We start from the raw sequence: 22,598 nt of genomic DNA, 5'->3' as shown, positions 1-22,598 counted from the left end.
CTCTTCTTTCTTTCTTTACAATTCAAGGCTGAAATGCATCTATGCCCGGATCATAACAGAATCAATGCCACCACAGGAAATAGAAAACAAGAATGATCAAGGCTGAAAACCACCAGGAACAGAAAAAAAAAAAAACGAGATTGAAAATTCCAACAGCGCCGAAAGAACCTCCCCTGTAACAAAGATCAAAGCACAAAGCGAGAAAACAAACGCAATGGGGCTGGGCTGAGCTGTACGTGGGGAAGGAGTAAAGATAACACTATTTTTTCTCCGGCTTTATATGGGCTTGGTTTCGTGTACGTACATGAGATGATGATAATGTAGGGCTGGGAAGACGCAAGCAGAATAACAAAACGAAGCCACTCCGAGGGAAAGTTTACGGACCAGCATCGTGGAGACTTGGCCAGCTCGAGAATGGAGCCGGATGGGGTCGGCGGGACACTCTTAGTGATCCTGGTGAGAGTTGCTATTAAGCATTTGCAGCGCACTGATGACGTCTGCCGGCTCGAGCAGATGCCAGCTAGCATCGGTCTGCTTTGAGCTGGCGCCAACTGTCACCGAGTAGACATGGTCTTGGGGCAGGTCAAACTTTTGAAGGGCACGGAACATGTCTATGAAGACACAGTTAGTAGAAGGTCTATTGAATCGCGTAAGAAACTGTTGGTGTTACATACCTTCGTCGGTAAAGTCGTCGCCTAAGCACAGGATAAAGTCCGGTGCTTTGCCCGGCTCCGTACCATACTCATTAACCAACCGAGTCGCAATGAATCCCTTGTTGACAAACGTCGGCCGCACCTCCAGGTTGGCTTTACCAGCCATGACCTCCACATCCCAGCGCTTAGCAACAGTATCCTCAAGAGCCTTGCGGCATTCACGAGCTTGGAAGGCTCCGTACTCTGGGTCGGCCCGACGGTAGTGCCATGTCAGTGCTACACGCTTGCGCTCAATAAATGAACCCTGGGTGCGTTCGGTGTAATGCTGGAACACCTCAATCACTTCTTTCTGCCAGGCCATGTTGGATCTCTCAGCAAGGTTCTCCCAGTCATCGGACCGGGGCTTGCGGATGAAACACCCATGTTCAGCACTGAGACCCAGCTCCGGGAGGTGGCCCATCCATTCGTCCAAAAAGGCTTGGTCTCGTCCACTAATAATCCAGACGGCATTTCGCGGGTCTGCAGACAAGCTCTTCAGTGTGCGGAGGACACGGTCCGACGGGATAGCGGCCTGCGGGTCCTTCACAATTGGCGTAAGGGTACCATCATAGTCAAACATGAATAATCGTCTCCGGGCTTTGCGGTACTGCTTCAACAATTTCCCGCGATCCAGAGCAGGTGTGGCGACGGACTGGTCAAAGGAGGAGAGGTTGGTGAGGAGACGGTGGAGGAACAGTCGGGACCATGTGCTGACGGTATTGGTGATTACATGCTTGTACAGCTTCAAGTGCTGGTCCTTTCGCTGGTCGGCAGGCATCTTGAGAGCTTTGTCAATAGCGCCGGCAACACCCACTAAGTCCCAGGGGTTGATGTGAATAGCACTGGGCAGTGTGCCCGCAGTGCCCGAGAATTCCGAGAGGATGAGGGGGCTGTGGTTGTTCTGTTGGCAAACAATGTACTCCAAACTCGTAGTGTTCATACCATCGCGGACGGTGGTGATCAATCCCACGTCAGCGACACGTAGAAGAGCAAAGTATTCCCGTTGGGACAGATACTGCGGGTAGTACTGAACCGGAGAGAAGCTAAGCGACCCGAAGCGACCATTAATCGTGGAGACAAGATTGGCAATTTGACCAGCAATTTTGTTCTCGGGATCTTCTTTCTCTTCCTCCACACTGGTTGGACTCGTCACTTGAATGAGAACCACCTTGTCCCGCCATTCAGGGTATCTCTCCAAGAAGATCTCAAACGCTTGCAACTTCTGGGCAACACCGCGAACACTGTCCAGACGGTCACGACCAACGATGATCTTCTTCCCAGCATACAGTTTCCGAATGCCCAGCACAGTCTTCTCTAGATCCGGCGCCCCAAAGGCCGCCTTATGTATCGCCCGAGCATCAATTCCAATTGGGAAAACATCCACGGCAACGTGCGCACCATACGCGTCCACTCCAGCCGAGTTCGACTCAAATCCCAAGACACGAGTGCAGCACGAAGAAAAGTGGCGCGAATAGGAAAAGGTTTGGAAACCAATCATGTTGGCACCAAGGACTCCCGTCAAGACTTCCTTGCGCTTGGCAAGACACCGGACGAACTCGCTACTGGGGAACGGCGAGTGCAAGAAGAAGCCGATATAGATATTTGGGATGCGCTGTCGTAGTAGGCTGGGCAGCAGGAAAAGATGGTAATCATGAATCCATACCACGTCTCCTTCTTGGTAGTCTGCCGCGATGCGGTCCGCGAAGAGTTGATTCAAACGGATATAATCGGCCCACCATCGCTGCTCCGAACGACCGTCCGTTGGGCCATGTTGCTTGTAGTGCAGAAGAGGGTATAGTTCTCTCTCTGCATATCGGCGCCACCTTCCTTGATCCTTGAGGAGGATGGTATCTTCCGGCTCCTCTGACTCGTCGGATAGCCAGACTGGCAAGATCCGGCCATAACGTCCCGAGGACAACTGTTGATCGAGTCGTTCCCGATCCTGTTTCTCAACACTGATTCCATCGATCAGTGGGTGCGAGGGTGGTTTCTGGCTCGCATTTACGGGAACTGGCGCCGCGGCCTTGTTGAGTGGGATTCCGCTGGCAGGGCTGGCACTAGCCGGAAGCTTGGTTGCCGCGTTCACCGGGATTTGCTGTAGAGGAATCTTGGTATCAGACACGGGCTCGACTTCTCCCGTCCACCCCACTAGAGTATGGGACCATTGAGTCTCGTCGGAAGCTAGATGAGCGAATGAATCGAAAAGGGCCGAGGTTCCGGATCGTGGCTTGAGCTCCTATAGAGAGATAAGAAGGTATTAGCGTCGTTGTTCTCCCAAGTGCCTTGTAAAGTTCTTATATTGGTCACCACATACCCAGTCTGACCCAGCTTGATGGTAAAGCTTGTACGGCATACAAAAGGCCACACTGATCAATCGACCGCTCAGCTTCAGCCCTGGATGCTGCGCGCGGGGGTCTAGCTCCGGCGACATTGGCGATGCGTCTCCAGTAAGACTCAATCGGCGCAGAAGATCCTGTCCTGAGGACATCTTCCTTCTCCTTGGTGGTGGAGTCTTATCCGAGGGGTCCAGTGCCTCGGTGTTCACGCCCGGGATGCTAGCAAAGTACGAAGGCACATCACTATCCATCTGGTGTTTCTTATCGGTCGGCAAGCTTGGCGTAGCATTGGTCGCAGCTTTGTAGGCTTCATCCTTTAAAGCTGTAAGTCCCGGTCCAACAAGGACCGGGTCTGGTTGTCCGTCAGGGACCCTCGCGGGGCTCCCTTGATCAGACATGATTGCGTGTGGGGTTCGGAAATTGGGGACGAGGATGATGCGTCACACCGGCAATTAAACTATGGGAAAGCTTCGCTATTAGCACTGCCAATTGCTCACATGCACGGTCTTCAATGATTCAATGCCACACGATTGATTGTGACCGTCGGGTGGACTTCGGCAACGAGATTGGATTGCATACCTCGGAGGAAGACGGACGTCGAGGGGTAGATCGATACGAGAGCGGATTGCGGAACTATGGGTGCGAGCAAGCCATGGATGACGAGACGGAGGAACACGCCACAAGATCGGCAGCTAAGAAGGAATCAAGGATCGTATAGGATGTCTTCGAAGGAGAGAAGATTTCGAAATGTCAACAAGATAGAGACCCAGAGAGAGTAGATTAGGAAAGGAGGCCGACGTGGTGGTGGTGGTGGTGGTTGGAGGGGCAAGCGGTGAATGAAGCCACCGACCGAAACAGGAACTCTTCGCTTCAGGGCAGTCCGGTGAATATTGATGTCTTCAGTCCTACGTCATATATAGACAGATTCTCAAGGTAAGAGGATGGGGCTGAGAAAGGATTACCTAATGCTGGTGGGCCAGATATCCTAGGTGAGATCTCGAAGATTCTAGGCAAAATAGTTATATGATTGATCTAGTTCTTGGTAGTTTTGTATAGTTCATGGGTATCTGTTTAATTTTTCAATTGATCTAGATAAAATACAGTTATAGTAGTACGCAGTATGTAAAGTACTCGGTAATTGTTATGGCTAGCATGGTGATATACCCACCGCCTGCTATATGGAGCTTATCACCATGGTAAATACAAACACAGACATCTGTGATTTTCAAATATATAGTATGAGCATCTGCAATGATTTTAGAAGAAATAACAAGATTGAGAGAGGTATCAATCAAATAATGCAGGTGTATATCAAAATCTAACCTCTAACTTTCTTCTAGTTAGGGCTACCGAAATGTAAATAATTATGTACAGTACTTAAGCTTAAGTCATGTACTCCGTACAATACCCTGCCCTGCCCTGCCTCAGGCCTCTATCTACAACATCAAAAACTCTCCACTCATCTCCAAATCTCCTCCCTCCACGACATGCCACCTCGATAATCGCCCCGCAATGCCAGAGATGCGAGATGCGACTGTCTGGCGTCCAATCCTCTCGCCTCTCACAAATAACTACCCGGCGACTCCGCTCCATCCCCCCACCCTCCCAAGATGACGACATCTTCGCCAACAGTCTGCGCAAAACACTAGACGCCCACCGCACCTCTAACCGCGCTCGTCTCATCCGCAAAACATACCCCCGAGCTCCATCCCCCGGTCTGTTTAGACCGTATATCCCGCCTGAAAACCGTGCTGGTTACCAGCCACCGCCGCCGCCGGAGATTGGATCCGAAGAAGGGAAGGCGGCGAGCGTAAAAAAGCGCTCACGCAGACGGGCCCCGGAAACAAATACCCACGAGACGGATGCGCGACCCGAGAGGAATGCTATTCGCACCGTGGGTGATGGGGCCTCTGGTCGGATAAGTCAAACACCGTGGTTAAGCTCTCTACCCAATAATGGTGCACCTGGTGATGCCTCCGCTTACTTGGATGCGGAGATCCAAGCTTTGCACCGCTACCTAGCGCCGAGCCCCGATGAACAAAATCAAGTTACTCAGCTGGGCGCGATGGTGTCTGCATTACTAGAACCCATTGTCCCGCAGAAGCCAACACTCATCGGATCCCGCCGTACGGGTCTTGCGCTGGCGCATTCAGACCTCGATTTCCTCCTCCCCTTCGAAGATCTCCCTCGGTCCTTGGACAGAACGCGCAGACCTAGTCCAACTCGTCCTCAAATCCGAGATGCACACTTGAATTTGCTCCGCCAAGTGGAAACAGCCCTGCAGAATACTCCGGAGTTTAAAGATCAGGTCCGCTTATCTGGGAAACGGAGTCTTGTCCTAGAGGCTCGACACCGTCCTACGGGGTTATCGCTGCAGTTTTACTGTGGTGAACGTGTACCGGCGTTTACAGAGTATTTGCAGGATTATCTGGTTGAGTATCCATCCCTGCGACCACTGTATGCAACGACAAGAGCTTTACTCGAAGCTCGCGGTCTATTTGGACCCTCGCAAGCGGGTATCAGCCCTGATGCTCTTGCCATGCTGTTAGTTGCATTTTTGAAGATAAATCACGGCCGTTTCCCTGGTCCGCACCGTCTCGGTGATCAACTCCTTGCATTCCTCCAGCTCTACGGCACGGATGTTGACTTGCAATCCGTCGGCGTTGCGGTCGATCCTCCGGGCTTTTTTGACGCGGGTACCCTGCGCAACATTGTGATAGAAGAATCAGCGTATCTTCGCGGTCAACGGTCTCTCATTGCTGCTAAGCGTACTGCTGCCGGGAGAGGGAATCTACCTGCTAGTCGCCGGCTATGTGTGCAGGATCCAACCCATTATATGAATGACCTAGGTCGATCGTGTACACGTACCCCCGAGTTGCAAAGTGTCTTCGCCACTGCGTATGACCAACTTCGATCGGCATGTGACAGTTGGGAAAGCTCTCGAGAGGAGAGCTCGATCCTGACCAAAGCCCTGCGGGCAAAGTTTGACGGGCTGGAGAAGATGCGGGAGCAAATTGTGCATCCGCAGACCTGTTGAGATAGGTTGAGGCCGTTTTCCATATTAATATTACGATACCCTGTATATAAACACTTCTCATCTCTTGTTTCATTCTGCAATTGATCAATTAAAAGTGGTTAGCACTTGACTATAGGCTCCCACACTGAGAAATGCCCGCCTAGACAATAGGCAGGTCATGGCAACAAAAAGATATCAACGAATCACGTCCCGCGTTTTTAAAGGGATAGTGGTCTAATAAAACGGAACAACAACGAGATAATATGATGCATAGAACGAAGCAAGCAAGAACAGCAGCGCTCAAATACACAAGAGAACGAGAGAGGACGATAAACATGAGTGATAAGCAAGTTCTTCACGCAGACGCCGTCCAGTGCAAGTTGATGAGAAGAAATTAATTACTGGAAGAGCCTGTTAGTAACGGGGGTACTTCTGGTAATGACAGAGCGAGAGAAGGGACTTACTAAATTTCCAGAGGAGAGATCTGGTCCAAGGCATACAGCCAGTTTCCACCTTGCTCTTCCTTCTCAAGCCTAGAGAGAGATGGGTTAGTATATCGGCCAATGAAAATAGTAAGAAAAAGTCTCGGATCATACCAGTCATATGGCCAAAGGATGAGATGGCCCTGGACCTTGTTCAAAAGGTCTTCAGCGCGCTGCTTGTCCATAATTTCATCCATCCCATGGACGCCACCCTTGGATCCGATGGTGGTAGCCCGTCTTCTGCGTCTACGAGACTGCGATGTCGAAGTCGTCGCATTCAAGTTCACGGCCTCAGAGTAATCGACATGGGCAGATGCGGCACGCGGCTTCTCTGCATCCTCAACAGCGATACTATCCTCGTTATTCTGCGCGGTGTTCAGCAAGTGAGGGTCTGATGCGGTCTTCAGTGCTGCCTTCTCGTCAATAGACGACAGGGTTTCTTGCTTGGCCAGATCGGATTGCGGAGCACCGTTGGCATCCGGTTTGGCAAGCTCGGCCTTCTCGTCAATTGTTTGAGGAGCCTTTAAGTCACTCGGGAATCCTTCAGATCTAGGACTAGCAACCGATGTAGATGAAGCAAGTCCAGTGGAACTGACACCTGCACTGGTTGGGCCGTTTTGCTTCTGGTTCGATGAAGGGGCCGGTTTGCTGCCCTGCTGGCTCTGCATCTCTGCAAAGCGCTCACCATATGTCGCATACTCTTTGTACTCCTTCCAGTTCTTAACCTCGCTGTCTGGCATGCAGCGGAATACAGAACGGTAGATCTTGGTGTTCTTCTCCGCAAGGGCTTGCCACGTGTCCAGGTAGAAGTTATCATTGACCGGGTCCTTCATACAGTCTTTGTCGACGAATATTCGCTTCAGATCTGGGATGAGTGGGTTGCCGTAGGTTGAGTTGTCCTGTGTTTCCTTAGACACGTATAAACCGCCGCTGCCGACGGCGGACTCGCGGCCTGATGAGCCAGAAGCGGTATGCCCCTGCGACGGGGTGTCGGAGTTGGTAGTAGTCTCAGAGTCACGAGCATTTTCAACCGAGCAGCTTTGCTTCCCGTCTTTGCGTGTGGATGTAGCCCGAGGTGGCTTTCGCTCCGGAACGTGTTTGGGCTGTTCAACGGTACCCTTTCCTTCAGCGGCAATTGGCGAAAGGAGGGCCTCCCGCCCATCTGGTGACATTTGTGAATCACGGCCGACTCCCAGACCGGCCTTTTCGGCATCAATCAAGCGGTCAACACCATCGCCATCGACGTCTTTCTTGTGTTCAGGGTTATCGGTAACACGCGGATCGGAAGTCAGGCGGCGGTTGCTCTTCAGATTAGGGTTTTTACCCTGTTCCCAGTCAACATCATGGTTGAAGCTGTGCATGTGTTCCGAGCGAGACAGGAATTCGTCTTGAACGCGATGACGGCGCTCCATCATCTCACGCTCATCCTGTCGTTCAATCATGGAAGACTCTGATTCTCGACGTTCTCGCCCGTCGGTCGTCTGTGTGCCTTCTTCGACGACCTGGATCTTGCGGAGCTCCTCTTCGGTAGAGAAATCGTGCTCCAAAAGCTCATCGACGTCGATACCAAGGTGCTCTCGCATCAGACGCATGCGAAGAGTGTGTGGGAATCGACCAACAAGGAAAGGCTTGCCGGCCATGGTGGATGGAATCATGTCAGTATCCCGAACAATGGCAGCGACTTCGGAGTCGCGCGATCCCAACATAGATCGCTCGTTGATGTTGGCTGATCCAATAATGGCGGCACGATCATCAACAACCATGCACTTTGCGTGAATGTACAGTTGCTCGGTCACCAACTGCTTCTGCGGACCAATCTTGCCCCAGGCTCGCAAGCTGAAGAACTGAATATAGTCCTCGGGCTCGATACCAAGCGAGCGAAGACGGCCGAAGATGGAGGTCTCGCCACGGCAGATACTGCGGTATTGACACTGCATGATAAGACGCACACTGGTACCACCCTCGCTATCCACGGTGTTTTGGAAGCCGGGAATCAGTGGGATCACAATAACCGCACGCCAAGCTTCCTCATTCTTGGCTGCTCGGACGATTCTCTCTACCAAAGCATCACCAATCAGGTTTTCAATCTTCCTGCCATCAATTTCACAAGTACTGATGAAGAACTGGTTCTCGATGTAGACAAAGTGCTCAGACTCTTCAATCATCTTGACATAGGCATTCATAATACTGTGTTCGGTGACATCTGGCGTTCCTGTTGACCACATGCTGCTGGAGCGCAGAATTTGCACCTCACAGGTTCCATCAAGACCCAAAGCTTCTAGGTCAGCTGGGTTGAAGTCCGGAGGAGGCAACAGGAAAGGAGTTGGCCGAGTAGGCTTGCGCTGGCGAAGAATATAGTTCCAGCGCTGAACGAAGTGGCGAGTCAAATCTCGTGCGGGCTGGCCGACCACATGCATCGAGATATCATGCCAAGGCATACGAGGCACGACACTGCGATCATACATCTCCTCGTATGGTTTGTCCAAATCATAGAAATCTTGAATACGAGGGTTTGAGTAATCCTTTCCAGGCCAGAGTTGGCAGTGATCCGCATCCTTGGGCATGTCGGCAGTTTCGAAGCCAGTAGGCTTATCATCGGTGAGCGAATGCTGGGGTGTATCCCACCGACCGAAGCACAGGTCAATTCCTCCCACAAAAGCCAACGTGTGATCGATAAGACAAAGCTTCTCGTGATGGGCCCAGAAGAAAGTGTTCTGGCGGAACTGGTTCGGGGATCTCTGGACGAAGATGTTGGGGTGAAGCTCAAGCAGAGAGAACTTAGAGTATTCCGAGTCAATTGGGATGGCAGAGTTGATGTTGCGGTACATGATCACAAAGACCTTGACACCTTCTCGGGCCTTCTTCTGCAAGAGACGGTCCAGACGCCATTTTTGGCTGATGGCAGCAGGGCGTCGCATGTATAGTTCAGGGCTGAGCCACCAATCATGGATATAAATAACATCCTTCGCCTGGTTGATAGCTCTGGACACAACCCACATGTGGTCTCGGCCATCGACCAGCCATTGCGCAAAGCACTTCTGACGCACCGGAGCGAAACTGTCGAACCGGTTTGGCTGCATCCACGGGGTGTTTTCGGCCATGAAACGAATCGACTCTTCAAACTGCAAAAGTTGACGTTCGTTTCGGGCCAATAACTTCAACTTGCGCTCAGAGTTCTCCAGTCGAAGAGTGTGGTGTTGCGGGTGTCTGGCAGAGTCCTTGGCTGACTTTGCCAAATCCTTCGCCTTTTGATTTCGAAGGCTGATCTTCTGTGTTTGCATCTTGAAGTGGGAATCGATCAAGAAGACATCGTAAATGTTCATCTCCTCGGGTGAATCCACGCACACCACATAGCTATGACGGACAAGGAACCACTTGGGCCAATGCCGCTTCTTGATCAACGAAGGGGTCAGAGCTCGTCGGAAGTCGAGGCCCTTTGAAGATTGAATGATTAGGAAGCCTTCTTTACCGTGGTAGCTGCCTTCGGCGGCAAGACGTACACCAAGAGCAGATAGCTCGAGGAACTTGCACAGGCGGTTGCTGTCAGCCCGGAAGATCAAGAACCGAATCATCTTCTGCAGGTAAAGCTCCAGCTTCTTCCGCTGTCTTTCGGGATACGTCTCTCGCCTACCACCAGCCCCTTCGTGTGTGGACGACGGTGCAGCAGCAGACTCCCCTTCTTGGTTGGTGATGCTAGACTTTCGCCGAGCAATACCCTGAGAAGGTCTGCGCTGATACTGCGGGTTCTTGCCCTTCTTCTTTGATGCCCTTTCGGTACCACTCATGCCCTCGGGCCCGGTCTCGTATCCGCCATCCTCTTCCTCATCTTCGAACTCGCTTTCCAGTCCACGAACACCACGCATATAAGGGAAAGCACTTCTGGGGAAACGAGGAAGACTGGGGCTGTTCTCGCTCGTCCGTAGCTGAATGTACTTTTGTGTGCCAAGGTGAAGCTTGTACTTCAGATGGAGATTGGCAAAATCTCTCAAGGTTCGGAAGATGACCCACTTCATTCGTGTCATGCCGCTTCCGTACTCCAGTTCAATGCGGAACACCAGGTGACGGTCACCGGAGTGCGAGTCAATTCGACTGTCGGTAACGCGAACTTTCAATTGCTCCAAGAGGATTGGAATTCGCTTGCTTCCATGTTCATCTCGTTGGAAGGCACTGGCTAGGATAAGCGCAGCGGGCACGGCCGAGGACAGTTCAGCGAGCAGCTCTGCTGACTTCTTGTTGTCCACCGCATTTTCCGGCCTGCGCCGTTGACCGATCAACTTAAGACCAGCTTTGATCTGTCTCCAGCGCTGCGCACTAGCACTAGTACCCCGCTCGTTTCGATGGCGTCTCCAAGTAGCCGCAAGGCTCTCATTATTTTCCGATGGGCCTCCAATGCCGGTGAGTCGCCTTAGCTGACTGGGTCGCTGCTGTTCATCCTGATTACCATCCTGCTGTTGCCTTCCAATATAAGAGAAGCCTCGAGTGGTCAATGCACTCCGCTTGCGGCGGTTGAGCTGGGCACGACCCTCATCCTCGGACACACCCTCGCGGGGCTGAGGCGTAAAGTCCGTAGTGCTTGCTCGGCGGGGGAACGGGTTGATCCGGTAGTTCTCAAAGGGAGCAAATGAGGAAGAAAAGTGGAAAGATGGGCGGCGTGTAGTTTTGGGGGTCGTAGGAGCAGTGCGGTTTCCAAGGTCTTCGTCCGTCTGTCGTCGACGTCGCAAGATTCTCTTTCTTTTAGGACGTTCATTCTGTTGCTCACCACCACTCTCCTCTGCATCAGCGTCTGCGTCACTCCCTTCCTCGGTCAGAGGCTCAGGAAAGCGAAATTCGCCGCGCTCAGAGCCTGGGGTCACCGTATCGGCTGGGACTGGACGGAAGTCACCGATTGTGGCTCCACTCGCAGACCTAGAGTGTGATGCAAATGGTGGGGATGCAGCCAATGACTTCAATCTCGTTATGAATGACCTTCCTCGCGGTTGTTCTCCATCTTCTCCATACACCGATGAAGGCCGAGACGGCCCCCGAGATGCAGGCCCATCAGGGGCTTCGTTGTCTGTATCGCGGAACTGGACGCTAGGCGTACGGGACGAAGGTGACATTCCGGGAATCGAGGGTTGGTGCCTATGGCGGTTCACTGACGAGGGCCGGTCATTGTTCGGCAGTCGAGTGCCCGGGGGAGGGATGGTCCTTTGGAGAGCCACGTTGCGTCGAGGAGGCACGCAGGTTCTCCTTCTTCGAGGCAGTTGCTCCGCTTGGTTTTGATGGCTCCTTTGTTTCCGACGCCTTCTCAGTCTCTGCGGCGCCTGTCGGCGGAGGTTGTCTCAGAGAGGCGGGTCGGTTTGTGGCGGTAGGAGACGGGAAGGGTGAGGCCAATTTGGTGCCATTCGAGACTGAGATTGGGTTTGGCTTCTTGAGTTTCTCATTTTCCAGGCTCTGGTCAGCCTCCCTCAGGGGGGACGGGGCCAACTGAGCGTCGGCCATACTGTAGTTGTGAAATGGTCGTCAGTTGCAGCTCGTGGGGAAGTTGGCAGGACAGGAACCAGGTTGCATACCTGCGGGATCAATCGAGGCCCTGTCGGATGTGATTTAGGTATCTCGCTGTCATTCTAGAATTGCAACTTTTCAAAGAAGCAAGACAGTGAATTGACACGCGAGCAGTATCTCGCACGCGAGTGTTGACATTAAAGGAGCGTTGGTCGTTTGAATTAGTTCGCGACTGCAGTGGAGCAGCTCCGCCCCATCCATCACTCCGACTGGAGAAGGCCCGCCAAGCTAGCCAAGAAGTGGGCGGTCAGTTCCTGAAACCAAAAAAAAGAATGGAAAAGATAGGAGACATCCAGGGGCAATTACAATGGTCATTAAGCCGCTGATAACAGGGTATTCAGGCTTGAAAAACAGTGCAAGGATGTTATTTACTCTGCCAATTTCCATTTTTGATCGCCTGGAGTGGCCTATAATCAGAATAAAAATCACGGGGTTATTTATGCACAATAGTTGCAATATATACTACGTGGCGAACTGACTATCTATAATGGAAAGCTTCATCGTAGAGGAATAATATTTCAAATCGCATCTTGGGCAATATTGAGATCTGTAACAGGGGGTATTGGCCTTGGGCATTTCGCATGGGTTTCGTATCCTAACAAAGTTATGCACATAACCTCAACTATGGTTGGAAAGCTTTTGTCGAAGAACAGGTAGCGAGACTGACCCCTCCCCTTCAAGTATTCCCTTGAAAAAGTCCCATCCAGATAGCGACCAACATACCATTGCCCAGAGCATCCAGATCCCCAATATGCGTACAATTGGTCATCTCCTCTAGCGTGCTGAGCGAAACTGGCTTTGCTCGACCCATCGTTCCTTATTGTTTGCTCGCCTGGGTGGATGCATCATCTCTCATGGTAGGCCGCAGAATCTTATTGTTGTCATGACTTTTGACTCTTCCCCCAGGCCGACCATTGGAGGGTCATGGTATTTCCCCATATAATAGACGCTGTTAAAGTCGCCCTCGTCCCGTAGACCAAGATTCTGTTCAAAGTGGCTAATGCTCTCCATCAAGATGGGAATCTTCTTGCTGGATTCTCATTTGAGAGTTCAATTCACTCATTGGTCTTTTAGTTGTGAACACCTTCTGACTCTTGGGATCTGCAACAGAGCTCAATTCAGCAAGATCCTCTGGGGCGGCGCTGATGATTGGCCGTCTCTGGTGATGACCACAACATTTTGCGTCTCTGAGTTTGCTAGCTCCCCAAAGCATGTCTGGCCACCGACTTTTGAGGACGCAGGCATGCTGAACTGCAAGATATATCTTGGAGATAATCGAGGAAGACTATAGAGTCAGCAGGGTTCTTCATTTCAGGTTTGAGGGCAATGATCACTTGTGGTACCTTGAAATATAAAGCTGGTGGTCAATGGACTGTATGCACATGTTCGAATTGAAGAACATCAATCCGTATAGGAGTATATACCCTCAAAAAACGCATGTTATCCGGCCTTGTACGTCTACCATTTGTGTCGAAACTTCTGTCAAGTTTCTCAAGGAAGTTGATGTGTTGCAGGATCCCATGCCTTTTTGGATTAGTCAATGTGCTCCAGCCAGCTTTCTTCATGAATATATGAGGAAAAGCCTCAAATCAAACAACTTGATGCCGACGCCCGTTGCGATTCGTCGGATGTAGGAGAGGCAAGTGTCGCTTCCATAACACCACATTCTTGTTGCGCCGGCATTGACAAGGCGCCGACGCCAGAGTCACAACGAAGAGAGACTGCGAATACAGCCAGGGACTGGTGGCACTTTAAAGTCGAAGTCGTCCCTCTAAAGCTGGCACTCCCTTTTCAGGTAGACGATGCTATCTTGGGACCTCTGCTGGTTGGTAAAAGCCTTGAAATATCTGTATGAGCTAAAGGGTCGACCCCCACGAGTAGAGCAGACGCGCAGGCTATGTGAAGTGCAGCGGAGTAAAGATTCTTCCAAATCCATCGTGGTGGTGGGGCTTAATGGTAGTATCTAATTCGGCCGACGCTCAATCATTCACTTCTGGCACGAAATAGAGACGCCAACAGTCATATATCAGCATGGGTCTTCCACGCTCGTCGCGCCATCGTCCGAGTGCTTTACCCATGTTGTAATCCAGTACTCGATGTCGCCTCGGCAGTCTCCCTTCATGATATCGACGTCCCTGTATGTTCGTAGAGCGCAAAATATGTAAGAAATTTGGTATCAACGAAGCAGGCAGTGAGTCCAGAGGAACGAAGGATCCGGGCACGTTCGTCAATCGAGTCGCGATAATCGTCAAGAAAATCGGGTTCCAGGTCGGCCTTGAGTTTGAACCCGTTTGCCACGCATGGCTTTGAAAGGCCTCATGGGCGAGGAGTCAAAGTCTCAGTGACGGTAGCGATTGATAGTGGTGTATTGAAACGGAGATCAACATGGAAAGTGATGTCAAGATGAGGCGATGTGTATGTCTGATGCTTGAAGCCATCGCTAGTGGCTGTCACACCAGTCCATCGAAAGGAATAAGATGAAGGATGAGAGATGCAGAGTGAGCCTCTCCTGACGAGATTATAAGGTCGTTTGAAGGATGGCCTCTGTGAGAGAACGAAGGTGAAAACAGATATGAGGATATAGGTCTCCCTGCGATGGGAGAGAATGTCTGTTCGCTAGTGGAAACTATTTAAAATTATAGCAGCATCCAAGGGGCGTATTAGTCGTGGTGGAAGAAAGAAGAAAGAAGGGAGAAGAGAAAAGGGAAAGCTGAGAAAGAGAGACATATGTATGACCCCACGGACTACGGGTGGCCTCAATGGCTAGGCACCCTGTATCATACTTTCTTTGTACAAAGCAGTGTTTGATATAGTACAATTCGTTTAACGAGGACTGGTTGGACATGGTTCACTCCGGCAATACGACTCTGTAGAAAGCTAAACTCCGTGGATGATACCGGCTACCAACTGTTAGACAATGCGGCCTCGGCTCCTTCACGATATACCCGAAGTCGGCACGGCACTTCCCCGCCATTCCAACAATTATTTCGGGGAACAACCCACCCAACCAACCAAGTTATAACTCACCCTCTCCTCTTGCTCCTCCAAAACCTTCCCTCCAAACCTACCACAATAATCCTCACCTCCAATACCCTCCACAATGACAGACCCATTGAAATCCTACGATTCCTCCGGCCGCCCCAAGCCCACCGCAATCTCGCAAAACGTCTACAACATCGCCGGTATCTCCGTAACAGTCTACGGTCTCGACGAGCTCCAATCCCAGGCCACAGACGTTGCATGCCTATGGCTTCTTCACCCTCGGCTCGCGACGCAGGCGCGTATGACCGGTATCGCGGAGGCGACTATCAATGACTGGAATGGCAGGACGCGGGCTACTCCGTCGGCGAAGGGGTTGATTGCCGTTTCTTTTGACCAGCGGAATCATGGTGCGCGGATGGTTGATCCGTTGGCGAATGAGGCTTGGAGACAGGGGAATCCTCGGCATGCGCAGGATATGTTTTCTATTTTCCGTGAGTATTGCTGATGTCGTTGGTTTAGAATGGTACTGATATATTACTTATAGAGGGTACTGCGCGCGATACATCGCTGCTAATGGACTACCTCGCTGCGTTTATCTTCCCTAATGGCGAGCACAAGATCTCGGAGAACCTGGTGCTGGGCGTGTCACTGGGTGGCCACGCTGCGTGGAGCTGCTTATTACACGAGCCTCGCATCAGCGCCGGAGTCGTCATCATCGGTTGTCCAGATTACCTCAATCTCATGGTTGACCGTGCGCGTCTCTCCAAATTACCATCCTGGACCAAGACCACTCCTCCCGGAGCAGAGATTCTCGGCTCAGAGGCTTTCCCGACCTCCTTCGTGGATATCGTGAAGCAGTATGATCCCGCCAGTCTGATGCTAAGCTACATGGATACTGGTTCTAAGAGCTTGCAACGTGATGGACCTCTACCTGCGCCGACGGAGCAACAGAAGCAGGAATTGCGTCCGCTGCTGACGAAGTTATTGGCCGGCAAGCGGATCCTGAACTTATCTGGTGGTATTGATAAGTTGGTCCCGTACCACCGTGGAGAAGCGTTTTTGGACTGGTTTAAGAGTGCGGTGGGATCGAATGGATGGTTTGGGGATGGTGGTGTTACTTTTGAGGATATTATTGATGATTCGGCGGGTCATGAGGTGACGCCGAAGATGGTTGATGAGGCTGTTCGGTTTGTTAGTGAGACTCTGGCGACGAGTGCGGATAAGACGGGTCGGAGAGGCTCGGTGCGGGAGTCGAAGATATGAGCGGTGTTATGATAGATAGATTACAGCGATGGAGGAGCTCGTAAATAGCATTGAATGATACACCTTGCACGATAGTACGGTATACAGACGGGACCTACAAGGGAGAGTCGAGCTCTGCTTTGCCATGCACATGCGAGCTGACGCTTGGATGAGGTTGCATAGCAGACAGCCTCCAAGCATTGAACTCGCATGAAGTCCGGCATAACAGACCAACTCTCAGCTTGAATATCCGATACGGTCGTTCGAAGCACATATACGATCGAGTAGATTGCCAGAAAAAAAAGAACAGTTTTGAAAATCCTCCTTTGTGGTATTTGTTTAACACAATGTGAAATCGTAAGGGCATTCGGAGGCCATGCTATATGCTGCTTGCATACACAAAAACCCTTTTTCTTTTGGGAACGCCACCAAACCAAACCATCTCGGCTCGTGGCGGCCTCTTTTCGCGTTTCCGATCGTCCTCCTCCGACAGGATAAGACAGTTGAAAAATTTCCTGCACAAGACCGAACGTAGCCAGCCAGTGGGGGCGACTACGCTTGCCCCGATTCACCCGCCTTCGCCGGAAAAAAAACACCAATATTCAACGCTTATGCGACCAGCTCAACAACACCACCGGCCTCCTTGATCTTCTGCTCGGCATCACGGCTGAAGTAGCGGGCACGGACGACGAGGGGGATCTGGGGGAGACGGCCCTTGCCGAGGACCTTGGAGTAGCCGAGGGGCAGGAGGTCGATGACGGGAGCGGTGTCGGTCTTCTCGCCGCTCAGGTAGGCGTCGCGCTTCTCGGCGGGGACGAGGGTCCAGAGCTGTAGAAAAAATTACAGTCAGTGGGACTGTCATATCCAAGATTTCACGATGCCGGTCCATTTTGATTTCCTCCCAATTGAATGTTGTAATCTGATCTCCATGATCTTTTCGTCGGATTTGTCGCCCTTCCAGCATATCCTGCCTCATTTCCTTCCTGCTCGCCTTTCCCACGATTTTTTCTCTCCCTTCAAAATGGACCGGCTCGTTTCGATATGTTGTCACGTACCTTGTCGAGGTTGATGGTGGGCTTCCAGAACTTCTGCTGGGTCTTGTGGAAGTAACGCATACCGACCTTACCGAAGTAACCAGGGTGGAACTTGTCGATGTTGGTACGGTGGTGGTGCTGACCACCGGCCATACCGCGACCACCGGGGGACTTGCGGTGCTTGCCAACACGACCGTAACCGGCGGACACATGGCCGCGGCTGTAGAAAAAACAAAAGGTTAGTATTTTGCGTTGGTAGAATGGGTGCAGTTCCCGGAAGGGCTTGTATGTCGAGCGTAGGCGTGAAGCGATATGCAAAAAAGCGCCGGCGATATCGAAAATGTTGCGCCGATCACTAACACACTTTCGAGGGAGGTGGAAAGGGTCGACTCACTGCTTCCGGGTCTTGGACAAACGGGTAGGCATCTTGTCGAGTGGTGTGTTGGCGACAAGACCGGTCTGAGAATTGGGCGTTGAAAGGGGGGAGGATCGTGATGCTACCGGCTCAGCTGTTGGAAATCCACGCTCGCAAAGCTAGACTGTGCGCTAAGCAATTCGCTTGTCCCGTGATAGGGTCAAACCCTGCCTTGGGGTTGTCGGAGGTCACGTGTACCGGGACCCAACTTTGTTCTGCCACCGCTTGCATGGTATGGTTGGATCTAACCACATCGGGTAAAGATTGTTATGTACAGTGAAGATTGTCGATCTGCGTGATACTTGAACATCATACTTTATTCCTTCTAAAGAAGTCCAATTATACAACGTTATTGACAGGTAAAAGGATGAGAGATTCTGTTCAGAGATAAGATCATGGAGTCTAAACATGATCGATTTACAAATGAAACAATCTTCCTGATAGATGGTGTCACCTTGGTTGTCAATATACTGTATGCACTTCAATTCTCTGTTCAAGTCCTAGTGAAAGTGTTTACCTGATCATTCTGTTATGCTCTCGCACACATTATTTTATTCCGCAAGAATTCCTCCTTGAGGGCTAGACTTGGCTGGATAATTCCCCCTCTCATCCTGCCTTCTCAGCAAAAAACTTCGACAACCGCTGCACAGTCCCCTGCGCCGGCCTCACACTCGAACTCGCAACCAAACTCCCCCGAATCCACCCTGGTAACTTAGCCTGAATCCTCGGCGTCTCATACCTCCGATCAACCATAACAATAGCCGCATAATCATTAACATGCCGAATCGCCCTCCCAATACACTGATTAACAGCCCTCATACACGCATTCTCATAAAAGTCCCTTCCCGCCGCCGCCGCACTAGCCTTCTTCTCCGCCTCGTTGCCAACATGCGACTTATACGTCTTCTCTTCAATATACTTGATCTTCGCTTGCCAGACTGCGCTGCGGATGTTGGGGAATGGTAGGCCGATGATGAGGACGCCGCGGCCTAGTTCGTCGGAGAAGTTGATTCCTTCGGAGAGTTTGCCGCCGACCACAGAGAGGAGCAGCGCGCCGCTGCCTGTGGCGACGGCGGAGGTGTATTCTGCGAGGAGGGTGTCTGTGGTTGTGGTTGCGTCGCGGGATTCGTAGAGAATTTTCTTTTTGTTGGATATTAGGCTGAGGATTGTGGAGCCGTTGCCGTTTGGGATGGGCTTTTGCCAGACGGTGACTACTTGGCTGAGGTAGTCGTAGCTGGGGAAGAAGGCGACGACGCCGTCGGGGATGACCTGGCATAGGGTTGCTATTGTTCTTCCGAGGTCGGTGATCTAGGCGATAGGTAACCAGGTTAGCACAGGTATAGAGGTAGGACTTTGCGGGACAAAAGTGGCTGCTGACCATTTTCTCCGAGTTCCGGGCTTCGTAAGTGAAATCAAAATCGGAACCCATGAGTCCCTTTGTAAGGGATTGTGCTACAAGGTTGGTGTGAGGAATAACGTGGCCATAGCTGAATGTACCAAGTCGCTCAGGCGGAACGTAGGAGAATAAGTGATTCATGTAATCAGACATCTATTAGAGGGAATTAGCAATGCACAAACGACTGGGCTCCAATTTTTCGCTCACTGGAGACATAGTACCACCAGCCAGAATCACGGCCCGGGCATCTTCGACAATCTGCCGGAAGTGATTGGTCGGATCGAGTAGCAGGTATTTCAGATGCACATCGTTCTTGTCCTTTTGAAAGAATAACCTGCCCTCTTCCGACGGATTCATAAGAGGTAACAGGAAACTCTGGATATGGAAGAGAACCGGTACTGTAGACCGGTCTCTAGACCGAGCGCCTTGCGGCTCTTGCGATGCCTCGACATACCCATCGACTTTCCGGGCTAGCTTGCTCTCTTGCAGGTACCGAGATAGCTTGTATGGGTTGATCTGATCCACGCCCTTGCCAGCCATGAGATCGGATGGCTGGATAGAGCCCTCGGCAGGCCCTTTTTGTTGTAAGATCTCATGGAGGTGGCGAGCGATGGAGCTCACTAGCCGAATCACTTGCGCGACGTAGTTTCGGTTTTTTCCCTTGAGCCGGTTCTTGAATTTGCGTGCATATGTTGTTAATTGTGTGATGGCTGTTTGCAGTTGAGATAGCGAGACGGTCACTGAGTGAATACCGGCAATTGCATCCATCAGATTGTGCGCCTCGTCGATGATGACTACATGGTCCTTGACGGACAAGTTGAGGGCCTCTCGGGCAGATCGTTGGAGAAGTAATGGATATGGTAGTGTCACGATCTATCAGACAAGAATCAGCCTCACACAAGGTCCTGTAAATCGATTCGGCGTGTTTACTGACCTCACTGTGTTTGATGACCGAGCGGGACGCATAGTAGGGACATATTCCAAGTTCCTTGCCCACTTTCCCAATATCCTCAATATCCTTCACCGTAGCCAAGGCATGGTCTCGAAACTGGAGGAGCAATGCGTCGTCATCCTTGGAAGGCAGGAAAGAACATTTCTTGTCGGCAGCGACGCCTGATTGTTGCAGATCCAAGCAACGCTCGTTGATCGCAGTGCTATTCTCCAAAGCGCGGACCTTGGGATTTATGCAGAGATTCTTTCTCGAGCCCAATGAGAGGTGTTTCACGGCTTCCTCGAGCTTCGACAGGCTATCGTCCTCGTCGCCTTTTTCCGGGTCAAGCGGGATGCTTGATGGAAAAGTGACTCGACGCAGTTCACCTGCAAATTGGCTGAGTTGGGAATGGGTTCGCGAGCAGTAGAAGATTTTGACTGTTCCATCTTCCTCATCCTCGTCTTTCTTCTGGGTGGACAACTTCCCTTGGAACTTTTCTAACAAAGCGAGTGTGCTGGCAGATAGGCCGTCAACTCCTCCTGATTCGCTTGGTTTCTTTCGATCTTCCGACTCGCTGTCATACTCATCCAGGACGAATTGCTCATCGTCATCATGACTTGGCTGATCATCTGTTTCATCCAGTCGCTGAATGCAGCATTGTTGGTATTTAGACTGGAAAATGCGCGTTTCAGACTAGGATATCCATACCTGTTTCTTACGAGGCCGGTCTTGCGTTGTTGCAGCCTGCTTCAATCGCCCTTCTTCACGTTTAATCTTGGCCAATCGGGCCTCAAACTCTTGTCTTTTCTCGGCAATGGCACGACGCGAACTCTTTTTGGCAAACTCGACCATCCATTCTGGCTCGTCATCGTCGCCTAGTCCAAGAATGAAACAGAATGAGATGAGCTATGACGCAAGACAAGGCGCTACGAGTGGGACACATACATGCTGCCTGATCCAAGGTCTCCTGAAAGGCCTTTCGCTTGTGGTCCCGCAGCCAAGTGAGAGAGCCGCAGATCAAGCTCAGCGATTTACCCTGAATGTGAAAAAGGCCTTAGCACGAGTAAAGGGAAATAATGACGATCTCACCCAAGGTGGCATCTGATCCGATTCACCACGCAGTGGAGACAAGCTATGTACTTACAGTACCTATGGCCGTCAGATCGGAAGACACGGAGTAAAGTTGTGTAAACAGGGGGCCTTTGATCGGGGAAGAGGGGCTTAGCGCGTACCGGTGGGGGACTCAAAGACGGCCACTTTTCCGTCTTCAAGGCAGCCGTATAGAGCCTGCATGAACTGGAGCTGAATGTCGTACGGGGTAAATGGATGGTGGAAATCCTGTGGCGCCACGGTGGTCGCCATGTTGGTGGCCGTGGTGGCAGAGGGCCAGATACACAGCCCGGAGTTTGTCCTAGATGGCAGACTTGAAATACCAAAGACAAACTGGTGGAACTCAAAAGATCAGCATCCAAACGGGTAGGGTTTTTCTGGAAAGTCGCGGCTGATAAAAATAACACCCGAGCCCGTTGGTGGAGACTTCGGAGGAGTCCAGGAGAGACATTCTCCAGTCGTGTCGCTGCAACATCCAGGGGAAAGAAATTAATGTGCGGGTCTGTTGGTTCGTATTTCACTCGGCGATGGGGCCGATACTTAACTACAATATGTGCTCCGTACGTAGGATGTAATAATCGCAATGCCTGATGTCAAATCTGGAAGACAAATAGATCAATCATTGAATGGAAAAAATTAAAAGCTCATCTAACACTGTACGGTGTCTCTAGCAGTGTAGAGAAAGATAATTAAGTATAGGCGATGCATATATTGGACCCGGACTAAACCTGAGGCTATACTCCGTACAATACACAGGCATTACCTTCCTTACAAACATCCTCGCAATGTTTGTATCTCCTCATATACCAAAAGCACTTGAATCTCGTATATCGTATCCATCTTGATATCAATTCCAACAAAAGGTCCTTTCCAGTCATCAGATCTTATGCATGCAAGCATCAGTCTAATGATCTTTGTCAGACTCTTAATCCTATCTCCAAATTCTCATTCCCACTCTAGACTTCCCAAAACTATTAATATCCACACCAGCCTCAGCTGACTGTGGCAGGACATCATTGTACAGCAGCCGAATGATTGTTCTACGTGAGTATCATGCGTTTGTCAGGGCATGAACCTGCAGTCCATTGCCTCCGACCGGACATAATCTCGTTAGGGCAAGCTATACGGCAATTCAGATAGCGTAGGTAGTCGAATTGTAGTACAATAAATATGAGGTGCCTCCATACGTGAATCACCATTCTCCATCGTTCATAGACATCATGTAATTTCAAAAATCCATGACATCCAGCCCATCGGGTGCCTGATGGTGTATATATTCCACTTTGTACTGGGTCTCCTCCTCCACTACTTAAAAGGCCACCTATTATGGGCCTGAGTTGCGCTAAAGTGGGCTGTGGCTCGGTCTGTTCGGTACGTCGGGCATAGACCTGAGTAGTTATTATTACAATAGCCCAGGG

General features: G+C 51.1%; 7 protein-coding genes across 7 annotated transcripts; 2 read left to right on the top strand and 5 right to left on the bottom strand.

The window, feature by feature from the left end:
* Nucleotides 1-444: 444 nt before the first annotated feature.
* Nucleotides 445-3,426, bottom strand: orlA (putative alpha,alpha-trehalose-phosphate synthase subunit Tps2; the record flags this gene model as incomplete). Its single annotated transcript, XM_057154974.1, has 3 exons — nt 445-611; nt 675-2,928; nt 3,007-3,426. 3 exons carry the CDS (start codon nt 3,424-3,426, stop codon nt 445-447), a joined length of 2,841 nt encoding a protein of 946 aa, XP_057006104.1.
* A 1,130-nt stretch (nt 3,427-4,556) lies between these two features.
* N7473_009034 (uncharacterized protein) lies at nt 4,557-6,065 on the top strand (the record flags this gene model as incomplete). The annotated part of the gene is made up of 1 exon (XM_057154973.1): nt 4,557-6,065. One exon carries the CDS (start codon nt 4,557-4,559, stop codon nt 6,063-6,065), a length of 1,509 nt encoding a protein of 502 aa, XP_057006103.1.
* A 373-nt stretch (nt 6,066-6,438) lies between these two features.
* Nucleotides 6,439-11,625, bottom strand: pld3 (phospholipase D; the record flags this gene model as incomplete). The annotated part of the gene is made up of 3 exons (XM_057154972.1): nt 6,439-6,445; nt 6,509-6,577; nt 6,641-11,625. The coding sequence occupies 3 exons, from the start codon at nt 11,623-11,625 to the stop codon at nt 6,439-6,441; spliced, it is 5,061 nt and encodes a 1,686-aa protein (XP_057006102.1).
* A 49-nt stretch (nt 11,626-11,674) lies between these two features.
* N7473_009032 (uncharacterized protein) lies at nt 11,675-12,007 on the bottom strand (the record flags this gene model as incomplete). Its single annotated transcript, XM_057154971.1, has 1 exon — nt 11,675-12,007. One exon carries the CDS (start codon nt 12,005-12,007, stop codon nt 11,675-11,677), a length of 333 nt encoding a protein of 110 aa, XP_057006101.1.
* Nucleotides 12,008-15,170: 3,163 nt separating this feature from the next.
* Nucleotides 15,171-16,315, top strand: N7473_009031 (uncharacterized protein; the record flags this gene model as incomplete). Its single annotated transcript, XM_057154970.1, has 2 exons — nt 15,171-15,543; nt 15,597-16,315. The coding sequence occupies 2 exons, from the start codon at nt 15,171-15,173 to the stop codon at nt 16,313-16,315; spliced, it is 1,092 nt and encodes a 363-aa protein (XP_057006100.1).
* A 588-nt stretch (nt 16,316-16,903) lies between these two features.
* N7473_009030 (60S ribosomal protein uL15) lies at nt 16,904-17,754 on the bottom strand (the record flags this gene model as incomplete). Its single annotated transcript, XM_057154969.1, has 3 exons — nt 16,904-17,122; nt 17,350-17,548; nt 17,723-17,754. The coding sequence occupies 3 exons, from the start codon at nt 17,752-17,754 to the stop codon at nt 16,904-16,906; spliced, it is 450 nt and encodes a 149-aa protein (XP_057006099.1).
* A 595-nt stretch (nt 17,755-18,349) lies between these two features.
* chl1 (DNA helicase) lies at nt 18,350-21,432 on the bottom strand (the record flags this gene model as incomplete). The annotated part of the gene is made up of 8 exons (XM_057154968.1): nt 18,350-19,051; nt 19,122-19,292; nt 19,347-20,012; nt 20,074-20,715; nt 20,779-20,945; nt 21,016-21,106; nt 21,215-21,219; nt 21,303-21,432. 8 exons carry the CDS (start codon nt 21,430-21,432, stop codon nt 18,350-18,352), a joined length of 2,574 nt encoding a protein of 857 aa, XP_057006098.1.
* Between the last annotated feature and the right edge of the window lie 1,166 nt (nt 21,433-22,598).

This window comes from Penicillium subrubescens (assembly GCF_028828155.1).
Source record: "Penicillium subrubescens strain IBT 31985 chromosome Unknown utg000006l_segment0_segment0, whole genome shotgun sequence".
Lineage (NCBI taxonomy): Eukaryota > Fungi > Ascomycota > Eurotiomycetes > Eurotiales > Aspergillaceae > Penicillium > Penicillium subrubescens.
The sequence above is the reverse complement of the archived record's forward strand: the minus strand, read 5'-3'. Positions and strand labels throughout refer to the sequence as shown.